General features: G+C 51.1%; 1 protein-coding gene across 5 annotated transcripts in view; it reads left to right on the forward strand.

The window, feature by feature from the left end:
- Positions 1-5,699: 5,699 nt before the first annotated feature.
- The window catches only part of Maea (macrophage erythroblast attacher, E3 ubiquitin ligase), a 36,799-nt gene continuing 15,927 nt past the window's right edge, over positions 5,700-26,571 (forward strand). For 4 of the 5 annotated variants that reach the window (XR_003583503.3, XM_027940416.2, XM_027940424.2 and 1 more), the window contains exons 1-2: positions 5,700-5,798; positions 24,671-24,853. Coding sequence is in view for 4 of the 5 variants with exons in the window: in XM_027940416.2 (XP_027796217.1) it covers positions 5,730-5,798; positions 24,671-24,853 (252 nt within the window). In the remaining variant the exon portion in view is untranslated. Of the gene's footprint in view, positions 5,799-6,173; positions 6,645-24,670; positions 24,854-26,571 lie in introns of those variants that run through there. The other variant, XM_071614070.1, reaches the window with a different exon arrangement.

Consider the following 26,571-nt stretch of genomic DNA (forward strand, 5'->3'; position numbering starts at 1 on the left):
GAGGCACCCCTGGGGGCCTGGGACCATATTCCCAAGGGTAAGGGGGATGACTGAACGCAAAGCTTAAGAGCAGACAAACCAACCTGTGCAGAGAAACAGCCACAGTGTCCCTGGGGAGAGACAGACTGGAAGGGTCACAGAAGACACCGAGGCAGGGTCCCAGACTGCCCCCTGGCTGATGTGGTACGGTGTGTCTACCAGAACCCATCACGGGAAGGTGTGTCTGCCACACCAGGTGACCGGCCCTTCCAGGCTGGACTGCACTTATGTCACTCTCTGTGTGTTCGAAGATGGGCCACAATGGCACCAGCTCACAGCGTGGCTTTGAATATGGGAAGTAACAGACGGTGTGTCACTCTGGGGGCTGAGAACTGGCTGTTGGCCACTACCTCGCTGAGGACGACTCTGGGACACAGGGGAGTGATGTGCCCCTGTTCCCTGGCTGCCCCCTGGCGGTTTCCACCAGTCAGGCCCTGGTCTGCTCCTGGGCTCTGCAGAGGGTATTCCATTTCTGCTGTTTCCTCCAGTTTTGGACACATTGCCACCAGGATGTCGCTACACTTGTCTCCTCTTGGGACATTCTGTTGTGACTTCGTGTGTTGGTGACTACCTGTGGCTGTAAGTGTCCTCCTAATTATCAGTTGGCTCCATGGCTGAGAGTCAGGAAAGCAGTAGATTAATTCTACTAACTTGACCCCAAATAGTAAGGGTCTCAGTGACCGTGTGGAGACCTCAGGCCAGATGGCCGGGCTGTTGCCTTGCCATTGCATCTCCTCCCCACAGCTGGCCCTGGTACTGCTGCAGCCCTCCTCCTCCAGGTGGCAACCCTCCTGCAGGCCACCTGTGTGCGTGTGAGCACCAGGTTTCCTTAGCAGGTGCAGGGGCACACAAGACCAGCTGCACTTCGCCAGAGCTCTTCTTGGTCGGAGCCCTGTCTGGGCTGTACCTCTGCTGGAGATACTGTCCACCTGTGATAGGCCTTTCTGGACCCAAGACACTAACTTTGTCCTACACCCCAGCCTTTTAATTTCAGGCCTCATGCCACCTTCTAGAAGGAACTTCTTACAATTTCTGCAGTAGGAACAAGCTCAGATCCCTGCACCTACCCCTGGTGGAGCCCACTAGGACCCTGGAGGCTGCCCATCTCCTGGCAATCCTAGGCAGGGCCTCTGGGCCTCCTCCCTCCGGGCAGCTGGGAAGCCGTTTCCTCGGAAACATTTATAAGCAGATGTTGTGAAAATACCAATTATGTGGTTTGGTTGGATTCAATCTCTATCTAATCGTAGAAACTAATTATAGGTTGCCACTACTAAATAATTTCAAGGAAAAAATCAAATCATGTTATTTTCTTGCCAATAAACCACTCAACTATGTGTAATCTTATCATTTGATGTGAAGTACGGGTTTTATTCAAGATTAAGTTTTACACACAATTGAGCCACCTCTCACGAGATGAGCAGGTCAACATACCACAGGGCAATTTCAGTCCAGCAAGTCCAGCACAGACTCCAGCTTACATGGAAATGACATCATTATCACTATTATTGCTACTAGGGAACTGACTGCTGACCTCATACATGCCAGGCAAGCATTCTACCATTGAGCTACATTCCCAGCCCTTTTAAAATTTTTGTTTTGAGACAGTCTCGCTAAGTTACCCAGGCTGGCCTCGAACTTGTGATCCTCTTGCCTCCTAAGTCACTGGAATTGCAGGAGAGGGGCCACCATGCCTGGCTGTTTCATGACCTTTTGATGTCTCAAGCTCAGAACCCCCTGAACAGAGCGTGATGACACCCAAGAAACGAAGCGTGTGACCCGTGAAGAGGTGCAGTGCCCTCCACACTAGCAGACAGGGGTTCTTGCCATTCAGTAAGCAAGCATCCCCTGCTCTTCTGTCTGACAACTCCTCTGATGTCGTAGATCTGGAAGCAGATCTGGGCTTACAGTACCTGCCCTCCTGTGGTCGGCCTCATAATAAAGCTCCTTCCTTTTGTAAAACCAGGAGACGTGGTGCTGGCTTTTATGCGTGAGTCATTGCTGGGGTGCCTCTGAGTGCTGGATGCCTGTGAGACCAAAGCAGGGCCTGCTGGTGTGCCCCCAGAGCTGGCTGTGAGACCCCTGGGGGAGATACAGGAGTCAAGGGGAGGTCCCCCAGACAGGCTTCGTGGGAGACACTCAGTGGAGGAGAGGGGGCTTCTGGGGGCCTGTGTGCCCCCAAACCCCTCCCCTGGTATGGTGGGTTAGTTGAGCCACCCACCCACACTAAGGTTTCAGAAGTCAGAACTAAAGAGACAGAGACCCTGGCAGTGAAGGGTACTGGAGTATGATGAACAACATATTTGACCCTGGGCTGGGAGTGTGATTCAGGGGTAGAGCATCTGCCTAGCAATAGCAAGGTCCTAGGCTCAACCTCTAGCACAAAAACAAAATACATACATATGTTTGTATATATTTTAAAATTTGTTCTTTATCTCTGGTTTTTGGCACTGAGCTCCTGAAACACGTGGAATCTCCAGAGGGTCAAGAGTAGCTTTGTTATTCATCATGAGTCCCTTTCCCATTGCACCTGAGTCCATGCCAATGAGGCCACTTGGGTGGGCCTTGGACTGTGGAGGATGGGTGGCCATGGAAAGACCCTGAAAACTGATGGGTGAGAACTCTACCCTACCCACCCCACCTGCAGGGAGAAGAGCAGGAGCAGAAGTGGAGGCATAGACACATACACACACACACACACACACACACATATATATATATAGGATGAATCTTTATTTTTGTTTATTTTTATTTTTATGTGGTGCTGAGAATCGAACCCAGTGCCTCACACATGCTAGGCAAGTGCTCTACCACTGAGCCATACCCCTAGCCCCTAGACACTGCTTGTTTTTTTAAAAATTAATTATTTATTTGTTGTCAATGGACCTTTATTTTTTATTTATATGTGGTGCTGAAGATCGAACCTAGTGCCTCACACATTCAAGGCAAGTGCTCTACCACTGAGCCCCAGCCCCAGCCCACATAGACATTCTTTTTTTTTTTTTTAAAGAGAAAGAGAGAAAGAGAGAGAGAGAGAGAGAGAATTTTAATATTTATTTTTTAGTTTTCGGCGGACACAACATCTTTGTTTGTATGTGGTGCTGAGGATCGAACCTGGGCCGCACACATTCCAGGCGAGAGCGCTACGGCTTGAGCCACATCCCCAGCCCCCACATAGACATTCTTGAGGGATGAGATTTGAAGGTATCGAGGTGCATTGAGGAGCTGGGTGGGGGGCATCTTTTCTTGTATGGATGCTGGGGGCTGAGCTGGGCCCTGTGGGCTCAAACCTGGCATCTACCACTGGGATGCTGGTGCCAAGCACTGTTCTTCCTGCCAGGGTCCTTGGCACTGTCGGAATGTGGGTACTCCCCCCAGCTCCCAGTCTGAGCTTCTAGAAATTACCATACCCAGAATGCAACACACCCAAAGCACTGCAAATCCTGGCAACAGCAGGCACACCAGGTCAGAGTGGGAAGCCTCCAAGGCCTCTGTGGGCAGTGCTGTTGCACAGGTGCTGCCCTCCCCAGGAACAAAGGGCACCAGGCTCTTGGCTCTTATCTGGGGAATGATCCCTGGGGCCACAATGAAGACAATCACTTATAACTGCTTAAGGCATGAACTTGGTTCTCTCAAAGAATGGAGGCCTGTGGCCACAGAGACACAGGTCCCTCAATGTCTTGGGGTGACTGCTCCTGTAGGGCCCTCCAACCAGGGCCACCAGGTTCTAAGACACAGACCTAGTCTATATCCACATACTTGTATTCCCAGCATGATGCTCCTCTGTGCAAACTGGCCAAGCTCCCAGAGGTTATGTTGGGGCATGATCCATCATTAGAGTAAGGAACAAGAAACACACAACTTCTTACTGTCAGGTAAGTGGCAGTGACTTAGGACAAAGCAGCCTGCGTGCCAAAGAAACATCAATCAGGCACCGGCAGAAATCCCTGTCAATCAGTGGGATCTCCTGACTAATGCCTGTCAATCAGCAGGACCCCCTGGCCAATCCGGGAGTTCAGCTAGCTCCCTGACCAACTCCAATGGGACAAGGGACTCTAAAAACACTTTTACAGTCCCAAGCCCTTCCCTTCCTGCCTAAGCCCCATAAAATTCCAGTCCAGTCAAGCTCCCACATGGTTTCTCCTCAGACCCTTCTCCTGTCCACTCTGATTGAGTTCCGCCTGGGAGTGATATCTCAAATATAGCCTCTTTGGCCGCCTTTTAAAAATCTGCCTCTTTTGGTCACTGCCGGCCTTGCCTGATCTCACACTTACCAAATCATATACCTCCAAGTACAACAAAACTCCTCTAGACTGAATGATCCAACCAGATTGTGGGAGGTCCATAACTTCTCCAACACTCAAACCTTTCCCTTAGTGTCCCTGAATATTCCTACTACAGTGGTGCCAGGGCATGATTACTCTGCCATGGAAATGAAATTGTGTGTCCTTTTCTTTTGGTCAGTCTTGAATCCCTGGAGTAATGGAAGCAAAAGTCTCTAAGGAGCAGTGGCCATCAAATACTGCCACGCTGCTGAGCATGTCCATGACCACAGGAGAGAACCAGATATAGTGGCAACATCAACCTGGAGGGTGCAGTTCCACCTGTGTGAAGTCTAAGAAAACTCAGAATGGAGAGATCAGAATGCTGGCTACCCTGAGGGGCATGAACTCAGGAGGGGCAGGGAGCTTTGGGGACCATCCTAGGTCTTGACCAGCATGCCCGTAGGTAGAGGCACATTTCTGGGCAAACATTCATTGAGTTGCACAGTCCAGATGTATAAGCTTTACTTTAAGCCATGCCGGAGTGCCCGAAGCCCTCCTGTCCTGGAGTCGGGGCCATAAGCTGTGGACGAAGGCGCTATCCTCGGCCTCCATCCCCAGGATAAAACGGAAAACAGCTCTAAAGGAAGGGCCTACTGGCCGGAACTCCTGCACATCTCCCCACACAGGCCTTCCTCCCCTGTCCGCGGCGCCTGGGTGCTTTCTTAATGTTGAAAACATTGCTTATAAATGTGTTTTGTGAACACAAGAGGCCGTTTAATATGGACATCATTTCCTAAGAAATGAATCTTCATTTTTATTTTAAAAAGGGGGTGAGAAAGGCTGGAGAAACGCGAAAGGTTGAATGGGAAATGGTGGGACCAAGGTGCCACGAGAGGAAGGCCCAGTGGCTCCGGGCCCTCCCGCTACGGGGGCTTTTGGCCTGCGAGTTGGTTTTGGATATTGGGCCTTTCTCCGTATCCGGACTCCCGTGGCGGTTAATCCATGAAAACCGGGACATAGGCAAGGAGTCACCCAGAGCAGGGGAGGCCGCGGGGACCGCCAGCAGGTGTATCCGAGAGGTGACCGCAGGGGGGGTGACCACCGGGAGAGTGCAAGCGCCACGCGCGGCAACCACCGGGCCCCACACGCCTCTAGGGACGCGCCCAGCCAGGACACCTCTCAGTGCCGATCCGCCAGGGCCAAGGCGTCTGTGGCCAAGGCTCCGCGGGGAATTCAAGGAGGAAGCCACCCGTCAGACCTGTCGCCGATTGGCTGAGGCTGGAGAAGGCCGACGGTGATTGGTTCGCGCCTTTCTGCGCAGCCAGCGGCGGGGCGACGCGATTGGTGCGGACGTACTGCCCGCCCCGCCCCGCGCCCGTCACTACCCGGCGTGCCTCGCGCCCGCCTCCTCCGCTCGGCCGGCCCAAGATGGCGGTGCAGGAGTCGGCGGCCCAGCTGTCCATGACCCTGAAGGTGCAGGAGTACCCGACCCTCAAGGTGCGCGCTGCTGCGCCGTCCGGCTTGCCGCCGCGCCTCCCGCCGGAGTCTCGGGGAGTGCGGGGCACGGGCCGGGCGCGGAGGGCCCGGGGGCGGGGTCCGCGGGGGGCGGCGGGGCCGGGCGGGCCGGGCCGGGCTCCAGGATGAGCGAGGGCCGGGGGCCGGGCGCCGGGCGTGGCCGGTGGGGCTGGGGGTGGCCCGAGGGCGGCTCAGGGCCTAGGCTCCGGCGGGTCAGGCCCGCGTCGCTGGGCAGTCTGCGGCGGCAACCGGAAGCCCGGTGGGGCGTGGCGGCCGCCTCCGCGTTAATGGGGCGGGGACCGGGCCCAGCTGCCCAGCTGCCCTCGGTCTCCTCTCGGGCCTCGGCCGCCGGGGGCGTGACCTTGGGTGGGCGCGGCGCCGAGTCGCGCTCCGTGGAGCTCCTCGGACCCGGGCTTTAAGACGCTTGACGGACTGCGCCGGGAGGGATTCCCTTCGGGGACCAAGGTCGGACGTTCCTGCGAGAGCCGGCCGCGCTCTGGACCCTGCGTTCCTTTCCTGGGGGATGGTGGCTTCTTTCCGACCAGAGCAGCCGGCGACACCGTCCAGCTCACTGGTGATAGGTGGTGTGGCCGAGTGGCCCCAAGTCGGTTTAGCCGGGCATGGAGAGCATAGGCGCGGAGCTGGCCTGCGCCGTCGAATCCTGCGCCGTGTGCATAGGGGAGCCCTGGTGCTTGACTGGTGCTTCACACGTCAGCCCGGTAGCACCCGTGTCCCTGGCAGTCTGGAAGGCACCTGTTGGCGTTGTCGCTGCTGACGTCTGGCCGCCCTCTGTAGTTGTCCTCAGAGGAAAGCAGAGCTCATTAGCAGGTGAGCAGCCATGTTGCACAGCAGCTTTGTATTTCAGTGTGTGTTTGACCAAGGAAGTGAGGGCAACGTTGCTGGCCCCACCAATTCTTTGCCAGGACCCAGGTGGTGGGCATTTATACTCTTTTTTGGTGCCACCGATGGATTTCTATAGGTAAGAGATGAAGACCCCTCTGCTCAGAGTGATCTGTACTGTGGCCCATCAGAGGGGTCCTTTAACCACTGACCTTTAGCCCCAGGCAGCTTCTGCCACCCTGTTGGCAGATCAGAACTGCCTTGCTTTTGGTTTGGCTGGTGAATGTGGGAACCACCAGGCAGGAAAGTTTGCAGAAACCCTTCCATTACTCATTGAATGCACTAGGAAGGGAAATGGATGGTTAGGAAAGGGTTCTTCAAGTCCTGTTTTCTGATGATTGCCTGCATACTTTGCATTCCAAAGCTTTGTGTAGCTCTCTGAAAATGATCATGAGGGTATTCTAGCAGACACAGAAAGATGGTAATATCATTGCAGGCAAGTTGCAATATTTAAAGAAAACCTTATTTTCTTAATAATGATACTACAGCAGAATTTTTGCACATAGAGATGCTACTTCCCCTAGGAAATAGCAGTCTTGCTCTTCCATTCCAGGTCCTTTAGAGGCCATCCACACACTACTTCCTCTATTCTGTTGACTGCATGTCCCTGTTAATTTTTTTTCCCTTAGGAAGTTTTCAGGAGTAATTCTTAGTGAATGATGAGAAGGGTTTAATTGGGAACTAGGGATCATTGATTTAGGAGTTTTTTTTTTTTTTTTTAATTCTTTTATACTTGTAGATGGACAGCATGCCTTTATTTATATTTTTATGCTGAGGATTGAACCCAGTGCCCCACACATGCTAGCCCAGGAGTGTTAGTTAATAAAGAATTAACAGAAGGCTGAGGGCTCCAGAGCTGCACTGTTGGCAGTTGTGGAAGGTCCACACGCAGGCACAGCCTAGAGTCAGAAGGCAGTGAGGGCTAGGTGCCAGCAGGCATGGAAATGAGTGTGCCTTTTCAGTCAAGGGTGCGTTCTCTTGCAGGATCATGGGAACTGGTGGGTATTGGACTGAATTTTCTGGGGAGAGTTTAACTGCTTTCTTGCTGAGTAAGTCTTTAGACATGCAGGTTTGGGAGCCTCAGGTGGATTCAAGTTTTTGACTCGAGATGTCTACCTCCTCAGCCTCAGGGCTGGTGGTGGGCTCCTGGGTACCTGGGTACTGTTTTTCTTCAGGTGTTGTTTTCAGCACGTCCTAGCCCTGGGCAGGTTCTGTGCTGCACCCCCATGTCCACCACAGTGGGTGGACCAAGGCAGGCCTTCCCATAGCCCTATGCAGCCCTGCCTGGCATGGTGTTTAGTAGCAGCCTTAGCCTCTGCCTACTGGATGCCAGGAGGATCCCCTAAGTGCCTACAGACATTGCCAGGTATCCCCTGGACAGAGTCACACCCGTGATCACCTCTGGATCTTGCTTTAGGGGACTTGTTCTGTGTTCTTAAGGGGTACAGGGGTATGGGTTGTGAGATACACCCTGTGTTCTAGCTGTGACTAGGACCTTCTGCTCCCAGAGGCTGTCTGTTGTCAGGTTGTAAGTGATGGTCCTCTGGAGTAAGGAGAAACTGGGATGTATAGTTCATCTTGAACTAGAAGCTCTGGCTTTAAAAGTTTTTGTAATTTTTTTCTTCAAATTTTTATGCTGTATAGAGATCATTCCATTGATATTTCTTTTTTTCCTTTCAGGTAGTTGAAGTAAACTAGCATTATCTCTGCCTTCTCTGTTACCACCCAGATCAGGTAGGAGTCTGCAGGGCCCAGGGGCAGGGGCCTGGCACTTGTTGCTGGGAGACCTGGCTCTGGAATCTCACTCTGCCTCAAGTCTTGCATGGGCTCAGCTCTGTCCTTTTCTGGAGCCCAGAGAGGGGGTTCCCAGCTCAACTTGCTTGGTGGTGTCATCCTCTCCTCAGAGACACTAGGCTGAGAATCAGAGGTGTTGTTCCCAAACTATTCTCTTGTGGTTTGACTTTTTTACAGGAATATTTAAATTTCCTGCCTTTCCTTTGAGGATAATCATGTTGACCAAGTACTGCCCTGCAGTGTCATAGCCTGGGTTGTATTTGACAGAGTGCCTCAGATTATAACTTCTGGTGCACTTTTCCAAACGTGTTCTTGGCTAGATTTGGGAGAGTCATGGGTTCTTAAGTGGGAGAAACACTGGTGACTACAGTGTTTGGCTTAGGAGCTGGATTCCGTGATGGGTTTGGTTCCAGCTCTGTTGCCCTAGACCCTGCTTGGTGTGTGAAGTAGACCTGATTCTTCCCAGGAGGGTTGTGTTATGCTCAGTACCCTTCTCTTACCCTTTACTGGGTGTGCACTGTGTTTACCCCTTCCTTTTCCAGGCCTGGGCCCTGCCAGTCCTACAGAGAACCACCCACTCTTGTCTGAAGCAGCTTCATTCTGCCCTTCTGCCTCCTAAACCCACCGTGTGGGGGCACAGCTGAGGCCCCTTCCTCCTGGGAGCTGGGCCACCCTTTGTTTCTCCCCACCGTCATTCTCATGTTTCATGTCGTCTGTTGGACATGGGATGGAGCAGACACTGTTCTGTTGGTGCTTCTGTGTTTTCTTCTTCTGGGCTGGTGGACATTGTCCTCTTCTTATCTGTGCCTTTCTGTGGGGATAGGTCCTGCAAGGAGGAGGCAGGCTTGGATTCCCGCTAGCTGCTAGGGTTGTATTTATTTATTTATTTTTTAAGTACTATTATTTTAAGCAGAATTCAAGTTAGGAAAAGAAAGACTTTCTAATACCTAGTTTTTAGAATGAACAGACCACTTTAGGACTAAAACAAAGCTCATAGCAGCCAAGGAGCTCGAAAGCTGGGTGTAACAGCCCAGCCAGTGGCCTCAAAGCTGGGTGCGGCTCAGCTGCAGGCACTGATGCCCTTGTACCTTCACCTGTACTCCTGTAAGGGCTCTTTGTTAACCCTTCTGGTTGGGCACTGTGAGGAGCTTGGAGTGTTGGGAGGAGACAGGCAGGGTCCCCCTCCCTTGCACTCTACACTGCAGCATACAGAGGGCATTGAGCAGGTGAGCACAGATCACAGACGTTAGGTGCTGTGAAGACACTGCGGAGTCAGGGTGACTGATGGGCAAGGCTGTGCTGAAGTTTTGGCAGTCTTGCACCAAAAAGTACACAGTTGTTCAGGGTGATGTGATTCACTCCTGGGCCTGTGGTGCAGAGGTCAGTGAACAGGAAGCAAGCCCCAGGAGGCGAAGTGGCACTGGAAGGGAGAAGAGTCACACAGTTGCATGCAGTGGGTAAAGGTGCCTATCTGCAGAACTGCAGCATGGGATGCCTAGGTGTGATCTAAGTGCTGTGAAGCTTAGGCTGCTGACTGCTGGGGTGCAAGGTGTTGCAGGGCCAATAGTTTGAGAATCTGAAAAAAAAACACAAAAAATTGTCCACTGTTTTGGTAACTAGGAACTATTCATTCATATGAATAAAGCGAAACACTCAGCAGCACTGAGGGCCTGGCTTTAGCTTCCTGACAGAAGCTCTGGTGCCACCCAGTACCTGCCTCCGCCTCTGGTCCAGTTTCCTTTCTGTGCTTCCCACCACCCTTGCCTTGTCTCTTTTAAACCTCCTTTCCTTTCGCACTCACCCATGCCCCCTCCTGACAGCTGATGACCTCCTTCAGCTGCCGTGGGTCCTCCTGCCTGCTGCCCTTGTTTCCCAGGGTCAGTGTGCAAGTAGCCAGCTGCTTCTCCCTGTCTGCCCGCCCCCCTCATTTGTCTGTGCTCTCTAGTTCAGGTCTTGCCCCGCACTGGTGTTGAGGATGCAGGGCGTGGGTGTTCCTCTGGGTGACCACCCCCAGCTAAACCCTGGCCCTCCCTCCACAAGACTGCATGTCATTTAACCTTTTCTCTGACTTTTCACTCTTTCATGTCCCCAGATAACTCGTGAGAGGTCCCACCTCCCGTAGCTAGCCCCAGAAGGGCATCTGTCTCTGTATGTCTGTAAGGTGGACGAGAGATGCCACGAGCAAGACAGAATGCCAGATCCAGGCCTGGGAACCCTAGACCTGGCCCTTACTGTTCCAGCCTTTCCGCCCCAGCTGAGGACGGTATGGTCCTGCCACTTGTTCTGTGGTTAGTAGGATCCCTTTGTTTTAAGGCAAGGACTCCACCACTGAACTTCACTCCCAGTCCCTGCCCTTTTTGTTTTGTTTTTTAATATTTTCATTGTAGATGGGCATAATACCTTTATTTTATTTATTTTTATGTGGTGCTAAGGAACCCTGTGCCTCACGCATGCTAAGCAAGTGCTCCGCCACTGAGCCAGCCCCAGGCCCTGGGGGTGTTTTTGATTACTCTGCTTCTCTTGTTCGGTCTTGAGATCACCTTGATGTCTGGTCCACAGTGGCTGGTGGGCTGCAGCCTTCACATCTAGCAAGGAATTGTGAAGTAAAAGCTGTGCTGCCCATTTGGACCCACTACCTGCATGAAGCCTTCCCAGAAGTCCTGTTGAGCGTTTATATTTAAGCCCATTGGCCAGAGGATAGGGTGATCATTTCCAGCTTTAAAGAAACCTAGAAAAAAAAATCTATAGCCCGTTTGTGGGCTTGTTGCTACTCTAAACAAAATTGGGATTTTGTGGTTCTATTTGATCTCTGTCCCTGTTTTGGTGTCTTTATAGCATTAATCATAATCTGACAGAATTGCCTACCCGTTTTTTTTTTTTTTCCTCGTCAGACCTCTCCTTTAAAATAAATGTCAGCAAGGGCAGGGGCTTTGTGCCTAGCATGGAGTCACAGTAAACAGCCATTTGCCAAATTAATTGTCCACTGTCTGGTTGGAAGATTCCTTAATACTTTGAGTCTTACTTTTGTTGACTTGCTGCATTCCAGAGTACTGTTTATGGCATGCAGGGTCATCTGGGTGTGGTCAACCCTTTGTGCTTTCTTTTCCACCCTCCTCTAGCTCCTGTGTCTTTTCCATGCAGCCTCAGCCCCTGCCTGCTGTTACCAACAGAATTCCAGCCCAGGGTCAGTACTCCATTCGGTGTGTGTGCTGGCCCCAGCGCTGTGCCCATTGCTGAGGAAACCCCGAATGTTCAGTGCCCGCCTCCATCCAAGGACCATTCTGTGGATCCCCCTTTTTCCTTCAGCCTGCAATACTTGACCTGCATCTGTGTGCTCTGCGCATGGCTTGGTTCGCCTGTGTTTGCTGTCTCACTCCCATGGCTGGGGATGAGTGTGTGTGCCCTGCTCCAGGGCCAGACTTTGTTCACCACACCCACACATTGCAGTCTTCCAGTTAACCAAGACCCATATTCACCCTCTACTTGGGCCCTGCTTTTGGTCTGTGGTGTTGCCTCTCCTCTGCTTTTGACCCCTTGTCCATGCCAGTTCTGTGGCTGAGGTCACCAGTGACCCCAGGGTGCTACCCAAGCCCACAGTGGTGTTTGGGGTCTTGACCTTTAAAGTGTCATAGCCACTGACCACTCCTTCTCCTTGAAGGATATTCCTGTTTGGCTCCCAGGTGCCACTCTTGCCTGGATTCTGCAGGTTCACATTACCCTTCAGCCTTGCTGAGTATTGGTGTGCCCTGGACTTAGTCTTTGGCATTGGTCCTTGCTGTCTTGTTCATCTCATGAGTTTTATTAACTGGAAGGGCCCTCTGTGTACAATGCTCACTCTGCCCTGGTGCTCCTGCAGCCTAGAAGACCTAGCTCTTCACTTGGATCTCTAGAGTGCTTGGCAGAGTTAAAGCCAAACTTCATCTTAACTGCCTCCTCATAGACCAGCCCCATCTTTCTTTCTCTGTAAAGGGCAGCCCCTGAGCCAGAACCTTAGAGCTGGCCTTGACTCCTTTGTTCTCACAGCGGCACCCCACTACCTGTACACTCTCTTTGCTTGACTTGAGAACGTCTGCGGGTCCAGCTGCCTCCTGCTTTCTCTCCTGCTGCCGTGTACCTGGACGCCTTCATCTCTGGGGAGGGGTTGAAGTGGTCTCCTGGCTAGTCTCCTGCTCTGCCCTTACCCACTAATCCCTTCCTCACCTTGCCTTCAGATCACAGGCCATGTGGTTCTTCTGCCCTGGAGGCTTCCACCTGGCTTGGGTAAAGGTCAGGGTCATTGGAGTGGCCACTTCAGTCCCTTCATGATGGCCCTTCCTCCACTGCTACTGGGCACTTAGCCACAGTGGCCTCTGTGCTGCTGCTGGACTTGCTGGCCTGCTCTTCCCTCAGATGACCCTAGTACTTTTTCTTCCGGGCTTCATGCCCCTGTTCAGTGAGCATCTCTGGTCATTGCTGATACTGGCAGCCCTACTCCATCTCTCCCTCTCTCCTTCTCAGCCAGCATTGCCTTCCAGTTTGCTGTTTTGCCTCTGTATTTCTGGGCACTGGGAATAGAAGCTGTGCTGGAGGACAGAGATAATTTTCAGTCAACAAATGAAATGTTAAATGTTGTTTGGGCAGTTCTGCCAAAGCAGTAAGAATTGACTCAGAAGTCAGCGCAACTGTTAGGAAAGGTCAGCAGGGTAACTGGGCACACGAGAGACACCCACAGCTTAGTCACGGCCAGGGCCCCGTCAGTGGCCGTTAGAGCATATGGTGGGGGAAATAACCCATTCACAGTACCTTCCAGTGGGAACAGATGTCCAGGGTAGAGGTTGGCCAGCAGCAATGTCACTGAAGGAGCCTTTAGAAAAGGCTGTACTGACAGGCTGGCATTAGTGGGAAGTACTGAGTTCTGTGTGGAAATGGTGAGGATGCTTGGTACTTGTGCTTGACTTGGTATTTCTTTCTTGTAATAAGGAGGCCAAGAAGAGTGGGGCTCTGCTGACCCAGAACCAGGGATGGTGGGACTGCTGAAAGGATGATCTCAGCATGACCTCCGCAGAGCTTCAGGCTGTATCAAATGTCTCACCTACAGAGCAAGAATAAGCCTTGCTTGTGGGAGGTGCCTGAGCTGTCACTGGTGGGGCTTGTGGCTTGTTTTGTGTGGGCCACTGAACTGTGTGGGTACCTGTCCTACTGCTTGCCTGTCATGCTGTGGCCATGCTGCATTGTGTGCATGCCCTGTGTGTGTTGCTGCCCATGCACTGTCCTTCCTACAGTGGACCAGTGACGTAAGGTGACCAATGGGTCGAGGGTGGTATCATGACATGAGCCCACGGGAGCAGCGTGGTGGTGCGATAGTGCCCCTCCTACCTTGCTTCCTCAGCTACATCTCACCACAGCCTTCGGGAGGTTGACCAGAAGCATGTCATTTTTCAAGAAGCCCATTTAGAACAGAGTTTGAGCCACTTCTGTCCCTGATGATCCTCCCTCAAGGTGCCTGCTGTGCTTGGGGCCATCAGTTCATGATAGAGCCACTGTGATTTGCAGTACTCTCTGTACCTCTCCAGACGGAGGGACATGTACCGCCATCCAGGGCAGAAGGTGTGATTAGCTTCTTTAGTTGTTGGAGATAAAAAGCCTTGTGCACTTGGAGATGTATTAGTAGAAGGCAGCCAAATACTTTATGATGGTAAACCGAGATGCCTGTTTTTGTAAGCAACTGCTGTCAGAAGACCTACAGCAAATATTGAAGAAGATTTGAGGAAGTGTCCTAAAGCAGATGATGAAGCGTGGGAGGGTTGCCACAGGGTGGGATGCAAGTACAGATGTTTCCTGAGTCTCAGCTCAGGGTGTTTGCCAGACTGGGTACAAGTATGAAAACAGGAAGGATTACTCTTGTGAATGCCTGACAAGGAAAGATATCCTAAAGGAAATGCAATTTAACATCAGCTTGGCAGGTTGACCTTAGAGGTGGTCATGCCACAGATTACTGAGGAAGAACTGGGTAGATCTGATTTTAAAAAAAGAAAGAAATTTAAATATTTGGCATAGCCAGGCAAGATAGGTCCAGAATTTAAAAGCAAGTAACAGATTTTCAAAAAAAATCTACCAAATACCGAACTTTAGAGAGCTGATTCTGGTTTATAAGAAAGATTCAAGACCTCCCCTTTCCGTGTGGTGTTGGACAAGGAATACAAACAAAAAACGTACAGGAGGAAAAGTGTTTTAAGTTGAACTACATAAAATCACTACATTCATAGTTTTTAAAATGGTGACTGAATACTTGTAACAAAGATATTCTTAAAGCTTCCTACAGAGGAAAGCCCAGGGCTAGATGGCTTCACTGGTAAATCCTGTTAAACGCATGAAGAAGAAGAATGATACTTCCTGACTCATCTGTGAGGCCAGTATCAACAGAGAGCCTCAGACCAGCAGTCTTCATTTTGCTGTAGGTGTGTGAGCTTCTGTCCAGACTCAGTTCTCTTGCATCCATCTCCATGTCTACTCTTGCCAGGACACAGTTTTGATTGTTGTAGCTTTATAAGAAGTTTGGAAATCAGGAAATGTGCGCCCTACAACTTTGCACATTTTCAGGATCGTTTTTCCTTATGAATAATTATGGATGCTCAAGTTCTCAGTAAGATATTGGCAAATGAACCCCAGCAACGTATGAAAGGAAGTGCAAAGGAAGTGCAAATGACTGTGGTTCACGTGAAGCATTCAGTGACTCCTCCATGTGAATACAAAAGAAGGACAAAAAGCACAGATGCAGAAAAAGCCCTTAGGGGCTGGGGATATAGCTCAGTTGGTAGAGTGCTTGCCACGCATGCACAAGGCCCTGGGTTCAATTCCCAGCACCAGGAAAAAAAAAAAAAAAAGAAGAAAAGAAAAAGCCCTTGACAAAGTTCAACCCTTTTCATCAGCAAACTAGGACTAGAAGGGAACTTCCTCAACCTGATAAATGACCTCTTTAAAAGCCACACGAATGTCAGACCTATTGCTGGAAGCCTTTCTCTGAAATCAGCAACAAGACAGCAATGCCAGTTCTCCCCATTTAAATCTGACACTTCTGGAGGTCCTAACCAGGGTAGGTAGGCAAGAAAAATAAATAAAAGGCATTCAGAGTGGAACGAAGGTTTATTTGCAGATGGCATGGTCTTGTCCTGTCTAACTGTTTACGGAACACAGAGGAAACACTTGCAAATCATCTATCTGGTAAGGGTCTAGTATTTACAATATTAGAAGAACTCGTATAGTTCAGTTACGAAAGGCAGATAACGTGACTTAAAAATGAATACTAAGTAGACGTTCTCCAGAGAAGATATACAGATGGCCAGTAACCACAGGAGAAGATACTGAGCATCATTAGTCCTTCAGAAAATGCCAGATGAAGCTACAGAGAGGTTCCAGTTTATCCTCACTAGAATGGCTGCAGTGAAAAGGATGGCCAGTGACCAGTGCTGAGCACGGAGGAATCCAAGTACTCTGTTCTGCTGGTAGGAACATGCAGTGGTGCGGCCACTATGGCACGGGGCCTGGCTGTTTGACAGGAAGTCATATACAGAGTTACTGTCCATTGCCTAGGTATACCCCCAAGAGGAGGGAGAACATCCTCACAAAACCTCGTAAGAGAACACTGATGTTTTTCAAAATTTAGCTTAAGAAGCAGCAGCCAGATTGTCAGCTTAGGCTTGCAGGGAGCTCTGATCAGCCATGGAAGAGTTACAGAGCTGCCTCGTTGATGAACATCAGCCATGTTCTGTTAAGTGGAGGGAGCCAGACATACATGTCTCCGGAAACTCCCGAACACACAGATCCACAGATGGGTCAGGTAAATGGCTGCTTGCCCAGCCATTCACCGGTCTAGAAAGGACTTCAGTGGCATGGGAGTTGTTTGTTGTTGAGAGAAGAATATCTTCTCAAAGGAGTTGGCGAAGAAGTTATACAACCTTGCTATCACACTGAAAGCTGTTGACCCTTTAAAAGGGTGAGTTGTGTAGTTGTGAATTGTGTCCACGAGAACAGTGTCACATTGATGTTTTGCATGGCTCAGCCCTTCTGAGGAGTGCACAGGCACGGTTCTGGTGGGCACCTGTGGCATGAGGCCCTGCACACAGAGTGGTCTTCAGGGAGACCTGTGGAATAGCAGGGTCAAGGATGAGGCATAGTTGTATCTCCTGTCACCTCCAGTAGGAGGATCTGAGGCCTGGGTTCCATGATTCCCACCAGGGCAGAAGCGTGAGCTTCCCTGTGGCAGCAGAGCTTGTGATCTGTTGCTGGTCCAAATGGCTGTGTGCTGAGTTAAATATACCCTGGTCTTTAAAGAATAAAATAATGCAAAGTGTCTAACAGTTATTAATTGTGTGTTCAAGTGAAAATATTTGGAAATTAGACAATTTCTTGTGGTGGTGGTGGCAGGGATTAACACAGGTTCTCACACATGCTAGGCAAGTGATCTACCACTGAGTTACATCCCTAGCTCAAATGAAAATATTTGGGATGTATTGAGTTAAGTAAAAATATATTAAAACAGATTTCATATTTTGTTTTGTTTTGTTTTTGTTTTTTGCAATCCTGGAGATGGAACCCAGGGCCTCTTGCACTTTCTAGGGAGGCCCCATACTGAGCCCTCGTGATTTCTTTTATTTCTTTTTTGAGACATGGTCTCCCCAGGTAGGCCTTGAACTTGCTATCCTGCTGCCTTAGCCTTCTGTCAGCTGGGATTACAGGTGTGCACAACTGTGCCTGGCTTATTTTACTTATTGTGGCTACTAGAAATTAGAAATTGTGTGTGTGACTCACATTGTAGCTCTACCAGGTGGTGCTGACTGTGCTCTGTTTACCTCGCACCTACCCCCATGCTAGGGCTTGAACCAGGACCTGGAGCCTGCCAGGCAGGCACCCTGCCACCACCCCCTTGGTGTTTGTGTTCTGAAGTTTCTCTTCCTGCTTGGTCTGTATTCATGAGAGTTAAGCTGTGGTAATCCTCACCATCTTACTTTGTTTTCTTATTTTCTCTACATTTATCTCTTTATTTCTTTGTTGGGTTGATAGGTTTTCTTTGTTCCGTTTAATCTCCTTTTGTGGTTCAGCCCATTCATAGCCAGGCCCCACTTCATGACAAATCAAGAAAGTCTCCACACATGGCCACATGCGTCCTGGCCAGGGAGTGCCTTCTTGGAGAGCCTCTGCTTTGGGCAGCTCTGCCCACATGGAGGAGTCCAAGCGTGCACCTTGTACCAGTGTCTGCATGCTGCGCTCGGTGCTGTGTGCCCAGCAGTCCTTCACCCTTTCCCTTGCTGGTCCGGTTTCTTTGTAGGGGGCATCCCTGCTGATGAACATCCAGACCACACAGGTCTCTGTGTGGCTGTGTTCATTTCTCTAGGAGTGGGACTGCTGCATCATCTGGTAGGTGGTCTGCCTACCAGAATCTGCTGGTACCAGGCCAGGTGTTCCTCAGTGTCACTAGCCTATTCAAACTGTTGTTCTGATAACCAGGGTTCTCCAGAGAAATAGGACTAACAGGATATATGTGTGTTTGTGTGTATAAGATGACGTAAAACCAGGAATTGGCTTATGTGATTGTGGAGGCTGGGAAACCCCAAGATCTGCAGTCAGCAGGCTGGAGACCAGTAGAGGCTGGGGTAGTTGTTTTCTAGTGAAAAGCCTGAGAAGCAGGAGAGTGGGCAGTGAAGTTCTAGTCCAGCAGCAGGCAGGCTTGAGACCCAAGAAGAACCAGTGTTTCCCTCCAAGTCCAAAGCTAGAAAAAGCCGAGGTCCCACCTGGGCGCTCAGCCAGCTGAATGGAGCCACCATCGACACCCCCCCCCCCTTGCTGTGGTGTCCTTCACGCTGTCCTGCGCTGCCAGCCCTCCCTTAGGTCTTTTTTTGTGGACATTTCTGTTGTGCTCTTCAGCTGTCAGGAGAACGGGTTGTCGTGCTGGTGTTGAGCTGTGGGAGTCCCACAGCCTCTGTAGGGTGTCTCCCCTGCATCCTTTTAGGCTGGGCCTTGTTTTCATCTCCTTAGACTGTTTTCAGAGTTGTTTGATTTTTTTTTTTTTTAATTTTTTTTTAGTCATAGGTGGATGCTGAGAGCCACAGCCCAGTCGGAATGACACATGGCATTTTTGCCAGAAGGGAGTGGTTGAGAGGTGACACCAGCGAGCCATTGAGATGATGATGGTTATGTTAAGCTGTGTATTCAATTGTATATTAGACCCCTGCTGTCGTGGCTACTTTGGAGTTCTGACATTGGTTGGGGAAGTTCTGGAGGAGGGATTTCTGGTTAGAGGTGTTCCTGGAAGGGCCATGCGGGTGGCGTTCGGGGGGTGGGGGGGCGTTCGGCGGGAGTTCGGGCAATAAAGGAGTTCGTGTTTTGAACCTACAAGTGCCTCTTCGCGGCTCGGTTATTTTATGCCCAGCCAGACTGCGGCAGGTGGACACAATGCTTTTATTTTTATTTATTTATTTTTATGTAGTGCTGAGGATTGAACCCAGTGCCTCACCTGCACTAGGCGAGCGCTCTACCACTGAGCCCCAGCCCGATTGGTTTTCTTTCACATTGTTTTTTGTTAACTTCTAGGAACCTTTGCCCATCTCAAGGTCTTAATATCCTTGTCTGTTCTCTAGGAAGTTTTACAATGTCAGCATGTATGCTTGGGTCCCTGATTCATTTCAGGGTAAGTTTGCAGATGACATGAGGTGCTGGTTGAATTCACCATTCCCATGTGGATTTCTAATCCTGGCAGTCAAAGTTCTCCCCGCTCGGCCCCTTGGTGAGACATACATGGATGTGTGTGGGTCCACTTTTGGGTTCTCCATTCTCCCTTGATCTCTACGTCCACTCCGAGACCAGTGCCGTACTTGCTGGATCATGTCGTTTTATAGAGTCTCAAAATCAAGTACCATTGAAGTCATTAGGACTTTTTCTTATTGTGGTAAAAGCACACAAGGTAGAACTTAACCATCTTGGCCCTTTCCAGGGTATAGTAGTGTGACTCTGTGTCCCTCCTGTGCAGCAGGTCTCTGGCACTTGTCATCTTATGAAACTGAAATAGTTGCTGAAGGTGACTCCCTCCTCCCCACCCCGAGCCCTTGGCACCCACTGTTTTGCTGTGGGGCTTAAGAGTGATTGCTTTACATAGCTCACGTAGGTTGAATCCTGCACTGTGATGACGTCCTCAAGATTCATCATATCGGGCCACAGAGAGGCTGGGGGACAGTCTGTTGCGTGCATGTGCCCAAGTGCTATTCATCGCTGGCCTACTCGTGGGTGCTGGGCTGCTTCTAGTCTTGACTGCTGGAATGCCACTGCTGCTCATGTGGCATCATGCCTCTCTTGGACATCCTGCTCTGGGTTCATCTGAGTGTGCCCCGGAAGTGGGTGTGGGCATCACAGCTCAGCTCTGCAGTGCATGCCGCTTGCAATGGCACACCTTGCATGTTCCCACAGCTCTGCCAGGAGTCACAGTTTCTCCACGTGCTCGCTGACACACTCTTGGTGTTTTTCTGAACGTCATCTGAACAGGCAGGTGAGGACGCCTTGTTATGGTTTTGATGTGCAGGTCGCTGGTGACTGTCGTGTGCAGCACCTCTCTTTGTGCTTGTTTGTTATCTTCAGAGAAGGTCTCCTCATGGTTTCCATTGGATGGCCTTTGATTTCCAAGTTCTAGGTATTGTCTGGTGCGGTGACTTGCAAGTGCTGGCTCCTGGCCTTCAGGCTGCCTCTTGCTCTGTAGGTTGCTTCCTGCTGCACAGAAGGTGTGAGTTTGGTGTGGCCTCATTTGCCCATTTTGTTGTTAGGAGTGTGTTTTTAATGTTGTGTCTCATTTACCCTGGTTCTTCCTTAGGGTCGATTGAATTTGTGGCCATTTTACCCATCTTCACTTAGTTGAACTATATCTTGCTTTGGTCTCTTTTGTCTCACATTCTTTTCTTGTATCTTTTGTTGCCCTTCTCCTAGACTTGCGTTTTGCTTGAGAGCTGACTCTGAGCTTTTTTCCTCCCAGAAAGAACTTGTGCTTGCTATCCTTCTAGTCCTTGAGTATCTGAAAGTGTCTTCCTTTGCCCTCGTTCTTGAATTAAAATTGGGCTTAGGTTATTCTTGAGCATCCGAGCTCTATTGTTCACTATCAGATGCCCTTTGGGCAGGAGCCTGTGAAGGAGCTGTTGGCACTAACAGCCAGGACACCCTAGGACAGCTTGGGGAGAGTTGGCACAATGTGGAAGGTGTCCATCCCTCTTTCCTGGGATTAAGTTGAGGAGGGAAGGCTATGCTCAGGACTGCCCTGGTTCCATGGAGGGGTGGATGTAGGGAGGACACTCGCATGGGAAGCTTGTTTCCTGGCTTGGTAGGTGCACACGTGATGTGATGCGAGTTCTGAGAGCCTCAGTGTGAGTGGGCAGGGCTTCAGCATCCATCCTGGATCCCCGATCTCAGTTGGATACCATAGGCTCCAGGCACCCAGCCAGGGGCGTGAGGGGAGAGGCATGGCCTTTCTGCCAGGTTGGGGCCAGCGAGAAAGGTGGAAGTGGGCAGCTCAGGTGGGGGCCTTACTGAAGAGCCTGAGAGATATGGTTGGACATGGCCCTGAGGGCGAAGGGCAGGGAGGTTGAGTCATTCCCTGGGAGGAGTGGCTGCAGGAAGTCCAAGCTGGGTCATTTTGAGGTCAGGGTCAGGATTAGAGGATGGGCTGCCCAGAGTGATTAGGGCCTAGTTTGGGGCCCAAGACAGCAAGAAGTCAACCGAGAGCATTTAGGACCTGTCATGGCAGTTGGCAGGTCAGTGAATGTCTGTGCTGGGTGTCTGCCTGAGTGGCACAGTGGGCCACTGGCCATGCGGGCTGTGTACTGTTCTCTGAAGGTGTAGCAGATCCTGAATTGGTTTCTTTCATCAAAAAACCTGAAACAAACAAACAAACAACAACAACAACAAAAAAAAACAGGTAACTTGGACTGTGACCTTGCAGTATCACTTGCTGGGACTTGATACTGATGAGTGTCAGGGCATTGCCTGTCTCCTTTTTGGATAAAAGTTAAAAATGAACATGCCACACTTGCAGAACTTGCTTTGCCGTTGGCTCTGTGGGTTGAGCTTCTCTCTCAAGATGTGGGGCTGCTCAGATGTGTTAGTGTCAGCTGTGCTCCGATCCAGGGGGTCGGGGAGGGTGCAGGTCTAGGCAGTCCTGTGGAAACCCACTGCTGGGTTTTGTTCCTGTCCCAGTGGGTGTGTCAGGGTGACTCTCTGGCCTCACAGTTGAGACCTGCATACGTCACCTGGCGCGTGCTTGGATCAAGCAGTGGGTGCAGTTTTTAGTTACTTTTTTGGTTTATTTTTATTGAAATCTATTTTAACGACTGAATCTGATCATAAGACCTTGGGGTTCTGTTTACTGTGTGTGTTGGGATTGACTTCAGTCCATTTTTTAGTGATTCATTGCTACTGTGCTTGGTGAAGGCCTGAGTCCAGGTAAATGGGGAGCAGCCCGCGCTCTTCCCCATAGATGTCTTGCAAGGATGGTCTGGGTGCTGGGGGAGGTGGGAGGGAACGTGCTGGGGGAGCCCTTTAGTGCTCCATGTCCCTGCCTGGTCTGAGCCTTGTCTGCCAGTGGGCGCACCAAGGCCAGCGGAGTTGGCTGGGTCTTGCTTGTTAGTGCCGCAGGACTGGTGGCCTTGAGCTGGAGCTCTCCTCTTGAGAGCAGTGGCCTTCCTTCCTGTACTTGGACAGATCCCCAGAGCCTGTCAGGACGTTTGAGCCGAGTTCTGTGCCACCAACCCCCAGTGCAGCTTTTCCCTCTCATGGCTCTTATCTTTTCTAGAGGGGTCCTGTCGTTTTGCTTTGACCTTATTTCAGACTTTTTATTTTGAGGCAGTGTAGGCTTACACAGAGGAATTGCGGAGAAAACATGGAGAGACCATTGCAGAGTGTGCCTCCTGATGACCATGTCCTGTGTTGCCCTGGTGCCTTGTGCGTCTGACAGGAGCCTCTGTCCGTGGCCCAGCTGTGGCTTGATGCTTTGCCCAATCTGTGTGTGGTATAGGCATGGTGGAGGGGCAGCAGGCAGCTGGGGCTGTCCAGAGGGTGACTGTGGGGAACTGCAGGTGCTGTAGAATCCGTGTTAAGGGTGACTCTGTCTCGTAATCTAATTGCAGAGAGTTCCTTGTGTTGCCATACTAGGTGGTGGTATGGTTGAGTACTAAGATATGTGCTCTGCCTCCCAGGATTCTGCCTCCTGGCAGGACATACCCACATAGAATGGCACATTGGAGAGCTCTGCTAGAGAAAAGGGGCCAGGTGCTGGGTTGGTGGGGGCAGAGAGTGCCCAGGGGGCCTTGCTTTTATGCTTTGTTGCTTTCATTCATCGTCAGATACTTGCTAAGAGCCTGCTGTATGCCAGGTACCAGGCTAAATTGCTGTCTGGTGGGACTTCATCATTCACTGGATATAGACTGGAAAGAAAAGCACCCCCCCACCCTTTTTTGGTAAAGAGGTACTGAATCCTCAGGAGAGGCATCCTTGAAGGCAGGTAGTATGGGGTCCTGAGGGTCCTGCAGAATACTCTGTACAGCTACACTTTCCCTGGGCTGGCCATGCATGAAGAGCAGGGCCTTCAGGGATGGTGCTCTCATGTTCTGCTGCTGCCCTGCTGTGCTGGGAGAGCCCTGCAGCCCCTCACCCTTTGACCAGGCTGGCCTCTGTCCTTTTTGGTATAGTGAGCATGCTGCAGTTTGGTACTTCTCCCCCCTCTTTCCCAACTTTGTGAGAAAGCATGAATTCCAGTGTGGTCCAGGAAGTGATTTCACCTAACATCACTGGGCCTCCCTGAATGGCTGACAGGGCTCATCTGTTGGTGCTTGTGCCAATAAGACATTAGGCATGACCTCCTGAGAATGTGTACCCCTAGCATACTGTGCCCACAGTGGTCCCTGATGGCCCCAGGGGATGTCTGGGTAGAGGGCATCTGGCAGCGGGAGGCTGAGTAGGGAGTGGCAGGGTACCAGCACCACAGTAATGGCCTTACCCCCATCCTATGTCCCCACTTTGAGGGAGAAAAGCAGGTCTGGGCAAATCAGAGGTCAGTCTTCTCCCTGTCTCTGCCATCATCCTGCTGTCCCTGATTGAGGAAGCCAGCCTCTAAGCCAGGGTCATGTCTCCCTCCCTGCACCCCCGCCTTCCTCAGTGGCTTCATTGCAGGGCTTGTTGCCTGCCCGGCACGAGGGCTGGCAGAGCCCCTGACAGTCTTTCCTTCCCCATGGAACGTGCTTGTGATGGCAGACAAAGTTGGACAGACGGTGCACTGAGGTCAGATGGGGCCCTAGCGACAGCATCTACCCCGGGACCCCATTTGGGGCGGAGAAAGGGCATGGTGGCTGGCACCTGATGTTGCTCATGGTGGCAGAGCTGGGAGATGGGAGGGGCGACAGGCAGTAGAGTCTTCGTGACTTAAGGCTGTTTCCTAAATTTTCTATAGGTAATAGGGTTTTTTATAACCGGGATGGTATAAACGTTCCCTTGTGGAGATTATTAAATGTGTGTTTGTAATCTCACACGTGTGGACAGCTTCGTGAGCTGTGTGGACCACTCTTTCTGTACCTCCTTGCCTGTGCCGATGGGCCTCCACAGTGGCCGTTCTGCCTGCCAAGCCCTCTCACTGACTGAGAGGAAAGCTCTATCGCTGTTCTCCTTTTGGGTAGTTTCCTTAGCTGTTTGTTTTTCTATGTGAACTTTGGGACTGTTTTGTCAATATATACTAAAAAACTCTTTGGGCACAGTGGCCCATGCCTGTGATACCAGCAGCTCGGAGGCTGAGGAAGATGGCAAGTTCGAGGCCAGCCTCAGCAACTTAGCAAGACCTTATCTCAAAATACAAAATATAGAGGGCTGGGATGTAGCTCAGTGGTAAACACTCCTGGGTTCCATCACTGGTACTGCCAGAAAAGGATTTTTGTGGAACACTGGGCTGCATATTGTAGATTCTGGGCAGTGCCTCTTTGTGTTAGACCCCATCCAGGCCCTGCGATGTCCTCCCTCAAAGGGCTTCCACTTTGCTGGGCCTGGTCAAGTTCTATGTCTCCGAGCTTGCCTCCAGGAGCGCTGGAAAGGAGGCCTGCGTGCTGGGGTATCCCACACCTAGCTAAGATTGGGGCCAGGGATTCTCACTGTCTTTTTTTGTCCAGGTGCCCTATGAAACACTGAATAAACGCTTCCGGGCTGCTCAGAAAAACATCGACCGGGAGACAAGTCACGTCACCATGGTGGTGGCTGAGCTGGAGAAGACCTTAAGTAGCTGCCCAGCTGTGGACTCTGTGGTCAGCCTCCTGGATGGAGTGGTGGAGAAGCTCAGTGTGCTCAAGAGGAAGGTCAGTGTTATTGCCCTCCCAGTGACCTCAGATGTGCTGCCCCCTGTGGTGGCTGGGTGTGCTGGCCAGCATCCTGTGGGCAGAGGGGTGAGCTGTGGGAGGAGTGCAGGACACCTGGGCTGAGCAGAGGACTGGGTTGTCTTGGTTGTGGGAGTGTCTCAAGCCCAGGGGTGGGAAGCCAGGCCCGTGGCAGATTGATTGTTTACTTGTAGACTGACCTCAGAACTGCTTGTGGGATTTCTTACTGCTGGGACTAGTAGGCCAGGGTGTTTGGACTATCCTGCCCACTGAAAAAAACACAGAAAGTGAGGTAAGAGTTTTTAGGACATCTTCCTAAAAATGTCGGAGGGTTCCTTAGGCATAGCAACATCACCAGTTCAAATTGGAGGCGAGGGGGTCAGAGGTGAAGAGACAGGGAACTGCTACTGCCCTGGGCTAGGAACACAGGCTTGCTGGAGCTGAGCCAGGCCCAAGGCTCTGTACATCAGATGAGGCTGCTGCAGGAGTGGACTCATGATGACAGGACATGGCAGCCCAGGTTCAGAACCGGGGGCTGCGGGCGTGGAGCCATCAGTGCAGCATGAGTGGTCCCAGCCACAGAGCCTTCAGGCTCAGGCCTAGGAAAGCAGGCTCTCTTGGGAGAAGGCTGTCGTTCTGACCTCAGGTCGTCCTTAGAATTAATTTTCCAAGTACAGTGTCCAACACAAAGGCAGCCAGGAGCAGAGGAGCATCATCGATCAGGGACCAGCAGAAACAACAGCAGTGATCTGCACAGGCTTCAGGTGTGGGGCTATCAGATAGAGGGGAAGGGAGCCCGAATCTGCAGGGATCTGAAAGCAAGAGGAGTCATTTGGAGTCTGAAAGAATGGAGTAGATGTCAAGAAAGTAAAAATAGAATAACCAGCTGAGGATGAAGCTCGGTGATCAGCTTTTGCGTAGTATGCTCGAGGCCCTGGGTTCCATCCCAACAAAGAAAGACGGGGTGTGTGTGTGTGTGTGTGTGTGTGTGTGTACACATACGATGTGTGATGAATGTATATATACACATGTGAATGATGACCAAAATGAAAACTGCAGTGTGTTGATAGTCCCATAGCTGTGAGACAGCTAAAAGAGACTGCTTGGAGATGGTGTAGTGCAGATAGGGAAGAGGAGAGGCATGGAATAGAGCGTAGGTTCCTGGCAGTGGCCAGAGCCAGGGCCGGGAGCATGGTGAGGGCCAAGAGCTGGGGTGCTAAAGCACCCGTCCAGAGTCCTCAACTGCATGCAAAGGAGTAGGCCTGACAGGTAACCCCATGATGAAACCAGAGCTTGAGAAGAATCCCAGCTGTTGCCAGGGAAGGACTGCACCCAGGGCGCAGCAGGCTGGCAGTCTGCTCTCCCAGCATCAGGGAGCCGGAAAGCCCTGTGCCTGCTGAAGGGAGTGACTGGGAGGCCTGGAACCGCGCCATCCAGCGCCCAGCTCCTGGTTGTACTGGGTGCTGGACGTCACACATGGCGGGGGCAGCTCTGTTGGGCAGTGCAGGTCAAAAGCATTTCCATCCGATATTAATTTTGAACAAAGCTGACTTTAAGAAATAGTATAAAAGTTTTGAAAAGTAACTTGATAATCTCAAAAGGTACAGATCTGCAGCATAGTTTCAGAACATACATATATTCAAAAACAACACAGCTGGAAGAAGTGGTAGACTGTGACCGTCTCTGTCAGTGAGTCCTAG

Source organism: Marmota flaviventris, chromosome 7 (assembly GCF_047511675.1).
Source record: "Marmota flaviventris isolate mMarFla1 chromosome 7, mMarFla1.hap1, whole genome shotgun sequence".
Taxonomy (NCBI): domain Eukaryota; kingdom Metazoa; phylum Chordata; class Mammalia; order Rodentia; family Sciuridae; genus Marmota; species Marmota flaviventris.